General features: G+C 41.0%; 1 protein-coding gene across 1 annotated transcript; it reads left to right on the top strand.

Annotated features, from left to right (window-relative positions):
* The first annotated feature begins 932 nt into the window (after positions 1 to 932).
* LOC131234572 (probable LRR receptor-like serine/threonine-protein kinase At3g47570) lies at positions 933 to 5,460 on the top strand. Its single transcript, XM_058231507.1, has 2 exons — positions 933 to 3,621; positions 5,018 to 5,460. The coding sequence occupies exons 1-2, from the start codon at positions 933 to 935 to the stop codon at positions 5,458 to 5,460; spliced, it is 3,132 nt and encodes a 1,043-aa protein (XP_058087490.1).
* Positions 5,461 to 11,203: the final 5,743 nt, after the last annotated feature.

The following is an 11,203-nucleotide window of genomic DNA, read 5'->3' on the forward strand; positions in this document are numbered from 1 at the left end:
CTGTTAGTTCACAGTTTACTGTTAGCCACCCCCACTAGGGAATTGATACCAAGACCTCCATTTCTTTCATCCTAGGTTGGATGGTTGGTTTTCTTAATTTTGATTTGTTATGTGATGTGTGGTTTTGATTGTCTAGGTAGTTTAGTAAATTTCATTATAATCATACAAGGTACGTCAAATTACCTAATGACCCTTTTGATCTCGATCGCACAAAGAAAAGACAAAACAAAAACCAGTGGACAGATAAATGGTAGGTGACCTCTTTGGTCAAAAGCACGTGGGTGACTAAAGAGTAAAGACCAGAAAGAGGAATCATGAAGCCCTGGACGGAATTCACAAATCCTTGCTTGATGATCATCATAGATCTTACGTTATACACAAAAAGAACATAATAAATAAAAGTCATCAACGGCTCATATTTGGTGAAAAAAGGTTCATTTAATTGATAATTAGGGTCGAAAGCAGTGGGAAGAGTAATTCCTACAGTTGAAAGCTTCCTGGGGCCCACCGTGATGTTTATTTACCATCCAATCTATTCCTAACGTCACGTAGACTTTGGATGAAGGGGAAAAACAAATATCACATTGATCCAAAACTTAGGTGACTCCGATGAGTTTTCAATGGTTAACATTCAGTCCCCACTGCTCTCTACAATGTGGTCCAATTGAGATTCAGATCTGTTTAAGTTTCAGGCTCAAGCCCTAAAACGATTTCTCAAAATGGACGGACGGTTTTGATATAACGTATTTACGTTATGATGGGACCCACGGAACCTAGTGACGTCAACACACTAGCATGCAATCCGCTTCCGTTTCCCGTCATATATATATATATATATATGAGGTACAAGAGCTACAAATATTGCAGGTGAGTACAACTCATCACTGCATTCGTGTTATTTCTTCTTCATCATCCCATCTCCTATCCACATAATGGAATTCCCACGTTCCAATCTCAGGGTATTATGGTCATTTATCCTCTTCCAGGCAATCTTTCTCTCGTCCATCAACCTCTACTCACCCTCGGTATTTGCATTGAAAAATGAGACAGATCGACTCGCATTGCTCTCATTCAAATATGGTATTTCCGAAGATCCTCTCGGAATCTTGAGTTCATGGAACGATTCTCTCCATTTCTGCAAATGGGAGGGAGTCACCTGCAGTCGCCGCCATCATCAAAGGGTCACGAGCTTGAACCTCAGGGACCATAGCTTGGTGGGCCATTTATCACCTCACATTGGAAATCTCTCTTTCCTGAGAAGAATCGATCTCTCCACCAACAAATTCCGAGGCAAAATCCCTCAAGAAATCAGCCGTTTGTTCCGTCTTCAGATTCTCAACCTGACTGATAATTCACTGCAAGGAGAAATTCCATCCAATCTGAGCCACTGTTCAGAACTCGTAGCCATTAGCCTCAATCAGAATCAGTTGGACGGAAAACTTCCTACTGAGCTTGGCTCTTTGTCAAAGCTCATTGCTCTTAACGTCTACAACAACAATCTCAGTGGAAGCATCCCACCTTCGTTGGGGAACCTTTCATCTCTCACCACTCTTGATCTAACATCTAACATTTTTGACGGGCAAATTCCAAACCAGCTTGGTCAATTGGCACGCATTATCACTTTTCAAATAGGTGTAAATCAGTTATCAGGTACGATTCCACCATCGATTTATAATCTCTCATCCATCCAAGAGTTTAACGTGGCATCTAACCGGCTACATGGAAGCATTCCGCCCAACCTAGGCCTTATGTTTCCACACCTGCATGGGATTCTTCTAGGTTCAAACCAATTCATTGGAACGCTGCCAATTTCATTGTCCAATGCTTCAAATCTCGAAATTGTTGATTTTAGCTCCAACAGTTTTACCGGACATGTGCCTTTGAATCTAGGAAGTCTTTCGCGTCTCTACCATTTCAATATCGAGATAAATCAGCTTGGAAGCAGGGAAGGTGATGACCTAAGCTTCCTTACTTCACTTACCAACTGCACCCATCTGGAAGTTATAAGTGCAACTGCCAATAATCTCTATGGTGAGTTGCCCAGCTCTATTACTAATCTCTCGACACATCTAAACAGGCTCCTTTTAGGAGGAAACAAGATATTTGGAATCATTCCCAAGGGAATCAAGAATCTCATCAGTTTGATTGCTATGGATCTGTCAATGAACTCCTTGAAGGGTATTATTCCAGATGCTATTGGGAAGCTTGACAATTTGCAAGACTTGAGAATGTTTCAAAATAAACTTTCAGGGCGAATCCCATTTTCAATTGGTAACATTACTCGATTGAGCTCTCTCTACTTGGATGGAAATGGTTTCCATGGAAACATACCATCAAGTTTTGCAAATTGGGGATTTATGGAAGAATTGATCATTTCTGAAAATAAATTCAATGGTACCATACCCAAACAAGTCAGTGCAGCTCAAATGGACCTGTCTCGCAACTCATTCACTGGGTCTCTCCTGCTGGAAGTTGATAACTTGGAAAATATTCGGGTAATAGACATCTCAGAGAACAAAATATCAGGTGAAATTCCAGACACATTGGGAAATTGTCAAAGCCTGGAGTTACTCTATATGTGTGGCAACTTGTTTCAAGGAACCATTCCAGAGTCTCTGAGGAATTTAAAAGGTATCCAAGCGCTAGATCTTTCGCGCAATAACTTGTCTGGGCAGATTCCAAAATATTTTGAAGAATTTCTTTTCTTACAGTATTTGAATTTGTCATTCAATAATTTCAAGGGTGAAGTGCCAAAAGAGGGAATCTTTAGAAATGCCAGCGCAATTTCGGTTGTTGGAAACAGCAAACTCTGTGGAGGTATACCAGAACTACAATTGCCAGGGTGCCTTAAGCAAGCTTCCAAGAAACGAGGAAAGCCTCTTGCTCCCAGAGTAAAAGTCACAGTCATTACTGTGGTTTTATCTTCGTTTCTCCTGTCGTGTGTCATTGTAGCTCTTTATTGGAGAAGAAATTCTCCAAAGAAAGCTTCTTCTCCATCTTCCACAGAGAATCAGTGGTTACAAGTTTCTTATGCAGATCTCCTTCAAGCAACAGATGGGTTTTCTTCAGCTAATTTAATTGGTGTGGGAAGTTTTGGTTCTGTATATAAAGGAATTCTAGAATGCTTTGAAACACTTGTTGCAGTGAAGGTACTCAACCTCCTACAGCAAGGAGCTTTTAAGAGTTTTGCAGCTGAATGCGAAGCATTAAGAAACATCCGGCATCGAAATCTTATCAAGATCTTAACGGTTTGCTCGGGCACTGATTTTAATGGCAATGATTTCAAAGCTCTGGTGTTTAAGTACATGCCTAATGGTAGTCTGGAGAAGTGGTTGCATCCAAATGTAGATGAACAACCTCAACTGAGGAGTTTCAATCTTACCCAGAGGCTAAATATAGCCATTGATGTGGCTTCAGCATTAGATTATCTTCATCATCATTCCAAAATACCAATTGTTCATCGAGACCTAAAACCAAGCAATGTTCTTCTCGATGATGATATGGTTGCCCACGTGGGTGACTTTGGTTTAACAAGGTTCCTCTCTGAAGCTGCAGAAGGTTTCTCCCAAAATCAAACTACCACATCTGGGATTAAGGGATCGATTGGGTATATTCCTCCAGGTGAGGTTTTCAATCCATTTTTAATAACGATATGCATAAAATAATCTAATCAATGGATATTTTTAGGTACACTAGTGTGTGTGTGTATGTGTATATAGTTACATAATGTCTTAAATTTGTTTGTAATAGAGTTTGTTGATGCCAATAACATATGTTGGAATATCTTATTAGAATTTTTCATAAAAATTCTTGTTGACTGTTGGATAGTTTTAGAAGTAATTGCTACTCGATAGTATTGATGGTTCTTCAATGTCATTGACTAGTTATTGATGGTTGTCGATGTCATCGAAGGTCTCGTCGAATAGGTGTGCAGCATTGCTTAAGTGTGCAATTTGTTTCCTATTTTGGTTGTTGTAGTATATATACAAAGTGTAATTGGAATTAGGGTATAAATTAGGGTATTTTATACCTACAAAAGGGTTTGAGAGGATTTTTTTTTTTTTTTAGAAAAAAAAAGGGTTTGAGTATTTTTTTTTCTTAGAACTTTGGTTGCTAAGATTTCATCTTTTGTAACTTTGTTTTTTTATAGTGCATTATTGCTTTGTCCTGTAGTTTCTTTCCCACTTAAATTTGGATTGCTTTATGATAGAATATGTTTGTACAGTCATGATTATCTTGTTAAATTTCTCTTTATGTGCTTGACGTGAGCCCAAAATTTGAGCGGTCCATGTGATGTAACACCCTATGAAACTCCCAGCACACAACTTTTACCCTGATCCAAAATTTTGGTGGGCCATGGCAAAAGAAAACAGTTTCCTCTCTTGATTCACATCTCTCTTTGCTATGGCCCACCAAAGTTTTTAATCAAGGAGAAAATTGGTCCTTAGGGGCTTCATGGGGTGCTGCATCACATGGACTATTCGGATTTTGGTTCCATGATACGTGTGTAAAGGTGTATATGTGCGCGGGTGAGCATGTGATTGACAACATGCACTTTTGTGAATGGTGGTGATCATCTGGTCAAGATGATTTGATGGGCCTCAACAATTCTTGGTAGATACCCTCTCATCTGGACCCCTCATGGATTCACACTGTAATAAGGTACCAACAATTGCTAGTAGATTATTTCTCTAGCTGTGATACATTGTTTGTTTATGTGTGTGAAAACAGTGGATTCTTATATATATATATATATATATATATATATATATATATATAGGATATTTTCTTAGGACTATTTGTTATGACAAACCATACACTCATGATACAAAGATTGAAGAAATATATATGTTTAGCAGAATTCCTTATTCTCAAATATTCTAAATTTTGGAAAAGACAGAAATGTTAATTATTTAAATTAAATATTCCCTTTCTCCCTCTCAATATCTAACCACTATTTTTATCTTTCTTTAAATAGATGCCTAACATTCAAATATGTGATATTTGTAAATCGTAGAGTATGGGATGGGCGGTAAGGCGTCCACACATGGAGATGTATACAGTTATGGGATCCTTCTACTCGAGATGATCACTGGAAAGCGACCAACTGATGACATGTTCAAGGACAATCAGAGCCTTCATCACTTTGCAAAGTCAACTTTTCCCGAACAAGTAAAGGAGATTATAGATCCAAGACTTCTCTTAGAAGATACTGAAGTTATTCAAGACAGTGAAAATCGTAACAATTTGAGAAATAGAATGCATGATTGCTTGGTTTCATTGGTTAGCATTGGTGTATCGTGTTCTGCAGAATCGCCAAAGGAACGAATGAAGATGAGAGATGTTGTCATGGAAATGCATGCAATTAGAGACTTATATGTCGAGGTTGGGATTCATCGACAGAGACAAAATAGGCCCCTATTGTTAGGTGAGGGTTCATCTTACCTCAGTAACTACTAATATTGATTAGTAGTTACATTGAAGAAGATTCTGACATAAAATAAAACGAAGCTCTAGATATATATTGTTTAGTGTTTGAATCTAAGGGGAAGATGTTTTCTTCTTCTACTTTTTTTTTTTTTTCTTTCTTTCTTTTATATATCTTGTTTTAGACAAAGGGTGGTTGTATTAGAATTATAATAAGAGAAAATGCTTATCAGAATAAAGAGAATATTGGGTACTAAGATACTGAATCCTCACAAAATTTTATATAACCTATTCCAAAAATACCATTATAATCTTACCAGGTATTCATCAATGGCTTTGCCTATTGATCTGGAAGGAGTGTGCACACATGAAAGAAGTGGATATTGAAAGAAATAGTACCAACAACCCATAGTGTCCAAGCTGTTTTGGGCCTAGCCTACTTTCGTGGGCAGTGAAACTTTGATTTGGGTTAGGCTTGAGCTTTTCATATACCCATTGGGCCAAATCTGGGCTAAATTACCGGTCTGATTAGTGTATGGTTGGGCTTATGCCCAAGAATGCAACTTGATTAAAGAACAGGCATTGATGGAGACTCTGTCCATTCCCACTTGCCCTTGCTGTATTTTCAGTACAGGAGACAGTCATGATAGGAGAACCTTATTTATGAACTAACTCAAGGGGTTTGAACCCATAGCACAATGGCATACAACCTGTGTTTCAACATTGAGGTCATGAGCTCAAGTCTGGCCTATGAACTATGGAAAGGATCCCGTCGGGACTGTGGGATCCCTTCCCCATTACCCCCCACTACGGTGGTCTATGCTACTCTTTGGTGGGAATCAACTTGTTCGTCGACCACCCCTCTCAAAGGCCTCATTCCTTTGCTCATTTTCTGGGAACTATGGAAGGCCAGAAATGCAATCTGCTTTGATAACACATCTTCCGATGCCCCCTCCATAGTGAACCGAATTCAGCATTGGGCAAAACTTCTTAGTTCCACGCTTTCGGCTCCAAGAACTCCCCTCACCTCGGCGGCTAATTTGTACAACATCTGGCGGATTAGGGAACCATAACCAAGGCAGCATCGTGTATCGATAGTTAAGTGGTGCATGCCTCCCGCGGGCTGGATCAAGATTAACGTGGATGGTTCCTTGAGGGGTAACCAGGGCCCTTCGGGAGGTGGCGGGGTTGGGCACAACAAGAAGGGCAGGTTTTTATTTGGGTTTGCCCGGGCCTACGGCTTGGGTACTCTGCGGGTGGAAATGAAAGTGGTTTTTGATGCTTTGTCGCTAGCGATCCAACTTGGCTATAAAAGTATTCTCCTTGCTAGCGACTCCTTAGTGGTAGTGAAGTCTCTCTCCACCTCGTCAAATGTCGGTTGGCAAATCTAGTATTGGAAGGCTAGAATTTCGCTCCTCGCTCGCTTCATCCAACTCAACATTGTACATACTCCAAGGGAAGCTAATTCAGTGGCGGATGCGCTGGCCCGCCTGGGAAGTGAGGCCCAGACCAACTCAAATTTCCTTTCTCCTTCCTCCCTCCCTGACATCACCAGAGGGCTGCTATTTTTGGACAAAGTGGGGCTTGGGTCTCTCCGCCATTCTTAGTCTCCTCGTATCTTCATGGTTTCCTTGTTTTGTTCATACGATAGGAGAGCCCTTATTTCTTTAGGACCTTCCCGAAATAGTCTTACTTGTATTTTCGGGCCGTCTGATCAATGAAAGTTTCTCTTGTTAAAAAAATAAAAATAAAAATCTGGCCTATGAACTAGAGTAGTAAATAGCCTGGCCCAATGAAACATGTCCAAGTCTAGCCCATTAGCAATGTACCTGTGTAAATGCCCAACAAGACCTGAATTAGGCTTCAACAATCATTTCAGTACATGAGGTGACTAATTCAATACATGAGGTGGCAGGTTTAGCTGACTAATGTGATAGAAATGCATCATATGTTGGGAATATCGCAGAAGCAAACTTGAATTCACTCAACCAAGACGATCAAACACAAGCAAAAACATATTGAGAACACACAAATTTTACGTGGAAAAGCCTTATTAAGAAAAAACCACTGTACAAAGCGACAAACAATTCACATAAAAACGGTATTATGAGAGATAGAGAACTTAATTACAATGATGAGAACTCCCTTCGAATCACACAAAACCCTAACTTTTGCTCTATATAACCCTTAAGAACATTTTAACATTCACTTAGAATACTCTAATACCAATTGCACGAAATTGGCTTGTTATGCTTTTATCATACTGAGTAAACTTAGTTGGGCCTACTATGAATGTCTATGGGTTATCCATGCCATCACTCATTTTCTCTGGCTCATTTTAGTGGTTGAGTCCAAAATAAAAGTATGCCCAAGTCTCAAGTGGACCATACCAAAGGAAACAGTGGGAATAATGACTTCCACCATTGAAACCTTGCTAGGGCCCATAGTGATGTTTATTTATCATCTAACCTGTTCATAAGATCACACAGACATGGATGAAGGGAAAATATAAATATCAGTTTGATCCAAAATTTCTGTGGGCCCCAAGAAATTTTCTATGTAGAATTTCAATTCACAATGTTTCCCGTGGTGAGATCAACTTGAGATTTGGATATACTTCATTTTTGGGCTTAAGCCCTCAAATTCTCTGTTAAAATGGATGGACGGAGTAGATAAAATATGTAAATCACGGTGGACCCCACGGAGTTTACTCAGTACGTAATCCGCTTCGCAATTGCACCCGAAATATATATATATATATATATATATATATATATATATATATATATATTATCACAATCTAAATTAAAAATAAATTGCTCACTTATGCAGTTCTGCACATGCTGTCGATCTATCGACATCGATTCGATCAAAGATGCATGTTTGATCAATTGAACATGCCAAAAACAATTCAAAGAATTTGAGATATTTTTCAAATTACTATTGATCGATCCACTAACATCCATCAAGCATGTCTAAAGTGTCAAGAGAGCAATCTATATAATTTTAGGGAGGTTCAATGGATCGAGTATGACTATTAATTGATCAATGTCCCTTTTTTCTACATAAATTGAAAGCATCCATTTAACATCCGACTACTAATCTTGAAACAATGGTTTGACCATACCTTAGATTCGAAGTGACGAGCAGTATAAAGGGACATAGTATAGGGAGGCCTCCCTTTGAGAAATCCATAGAGTTAGATCATGTCTGACCAAATATGAGTTGACTCTGACAGGTGACATTAGACTCGACCAAATCTTAAACCATTGGTCAAGCCTAGCCCATAAGCTGGCATCGCAAATGGGCCAACCTATAGCTTGTCCAAGTCTAGTACCTCATGAACCATTAACCCGTGTTATTTCCTGCACGACTTGAGTCGACTCGGACCAGGCCTGGCTTACCAGATCAAGTTGGACCAAGTTCGAGCTGACTTAAATGAATCTCATCAAGCTCATCCAAGTCTTAAAACCATGGTTCGAGCGGCCCATGTGCTGGCATCTAAAATGGGCTAGCTTATATCATGTCCAACTCTAGCCCATGAATCAAGGTCAACGCCCTGAATGACCCAAGTCAGGTTCAAGCTAAGAACTCCGAATCTAAGTTACCAATGCCAAGCTGGTCGCGCCAGGCCATGCATAACCCTCAGGCCCGCATCCAACCAACGAGCCACGGAGATCAGCCCAAACCAAACCCAAAGCTAGGTGAGCCCATTTCCGATCCAACCAGGTAGCTGATGTCAAAGCCCTGTGGTCCCTACCATGATGTATGTGTTTTATCCACGCCGTTCATTCATTTTTCTAGCTTCTTTTAGGGCATGAGCAAGGAAGATATGCACCCCACCACAGAAACAGTAGTGATTGAATTTTTACCTTCAAAAATTCTTTTGGGCCACAGGTGTTTTGGATCAAGCTGATGTTTGTATCTTCCCATCATCCCAGTCTTGTTTGACCTTATGAACAAGTTGGATGGAAAATAAACTTTATGATGGCCCTGAGAAGGTTTCAACAGTGGCCGACTGTCACGCCCCAGACTCAGTAACCGGACTCACAAGGAACCCGATGGCCGGTTCTGGCCGCAACAGCCTCCGTAGTACCCCATTCTCGGCTCCTGAGGTGGGTTCCGATCCTGGGATCCTATAAGGAGGATTTTCATAACAATATAATCACTTCCAATGCGAGCATACCCAAGATCACAGCAAGTACATCTGAGAATAACAAAAGCACACATCACAAAATCCACTAAAAATTTAAACTTTTACAATCATCCAAAAGGTCCAAAAGGACATACATGAGAATAAAAGGAAAAGAGAGAGAAATCAGCAACACTGGAGTCCTCACTGCTCAACTCTACTCCATGCTCTGCTGCTACGGCGCCTACCTAGAGTCTCCTGCACGTATCAATCGTGCATAAGCTTATAGAAGCTTAGAGGGTGGTGTAAGTGTGTGACAATGGTGCACAGAAGAATAGTAGGAGGTATAAGGAGAGAAGCATAATCAATGAACATATCACTAGTCTTACCAAGGCTTCACATGAATGCGATGCAATAAGTAATGGGTGCCATACCAAGGCAATGTATGAAGGGGGCTTGTACAGCCAATGCTAATGCGATGTAAGTAATGTCAGTGCTCATGTCCAAACCATAAGTCAAGTACATTTTCAATCATAAAGAAATCACCGGGGTCCATTACACTGCTGAATGACTGCCACTCTGCAGACCCCGCACAGTCAAACGAGCGTAAGAGACCTCACTACCCGCCTGTGGACAACCAATCACCAACAAGGCCTGAAGGTAGCGGACCCATTTACGAGCTGGTCAGACTCAGCCTAGCAATGCCTCCTCACACCAGGCAGGTAAGGCCACACCCCTATCCAACCAACTACACGACAGTGGGAGTCGCTGCCTAACGGTATAAGGCCCTCGTGCGCTCATGTATTCCACCCGGTCACGGCATTGGAGTAGATCCTTGGTACCATGGAAGTTTTGGGAATCTCACCCATGGGCATCCTACGCACCCAGTATGCTCAAGTAATATTTTCGGTGTCCACACATGCGGCCATCCACAAATGTCCCTGTGGAGGCAAGGCCCTGATGAAGCAAAGGCGGTATCCTCATGAAATGCGATGCCAATGCATGAGTCGCACACACAGATCATGCACAAGTTTCAGGCACTCAATGTGCAAAAGGGGAGAAACTCCATCCCTGAATGACCACTATACAATGTAATCAATTCATACAGATGATGCATATGGGTCGCAACGATGTAAGTGTGCTACCTAAGGAATATGAAATCGTCTGTCCCAAGGAGGGTCAAGATCTAGGCACATCGACAGGTATTCTAAGAAGAAGAGAGGTCTTCTAGTGGGAGCCCAGTACTTTGGGATGACCCACAAACTAAGAGAGTCAAAATCCTAAGGAGGAACAGTCCTAGCCAGGCCTAAGGTGGGCCTTTAACCACCTATAAGGGCCTCTATGGGCCTACTTTAGGGCCACCAAGGAGGACATCCAACCTCAACTGGGTCCCAAAAGGTAGCCTACTACATATGCAAAGAAAGGTCCAAGGCACAATCAACCCATGGCCTAGTGGGCCATACACTAAGCCCAAAAACAAAGGCAACCTGGTGCGCCCTTAAGTAAGGTTAGGGCCCAACCATAAGGGTCATAGGTTCATTCATTGTGGTGGGCCTAATGGGCAGCCCATTATCCCAACATATGGGAAATTCTTAAATTTTTAACACATGTAAGTTGGGCCTCACATCTCGGCCCAAGTATAGA

The sequence above is a fragment of the Magnolia sinica genome, chromosome 19 (genome assembly GCF_029962835.1).
Source record: "Magnolia sinica isolate HGM2019 chromosome 19, MsV1, whole genome shotgun sequence".
NCBI lineage: Eukaryota > Viridiplantae > Streptophyta > Magnoliopsida > Magnoliales > Magnoliaceae > Magnolia > Magnolia sinica.

What these genes read in the sequence shown, in the direction of transcription:
- LOC131234572 (XM_058231507.1), top strand. Translation starts at nt 933, where the DNA reads ATGGAATTCCCACGTTCCAATCTCAGGGTATTATGGTCATTTATCCTC. An exon ending in GATTGGGTATATTCCTCCAG is followed by an intron (nt 3,622 to 5,017) that starts GTGAGGTTTTCA and finishes TGTAAATCGTAG; the next exon opens with AGTATGGGATGGGCGGTAAG.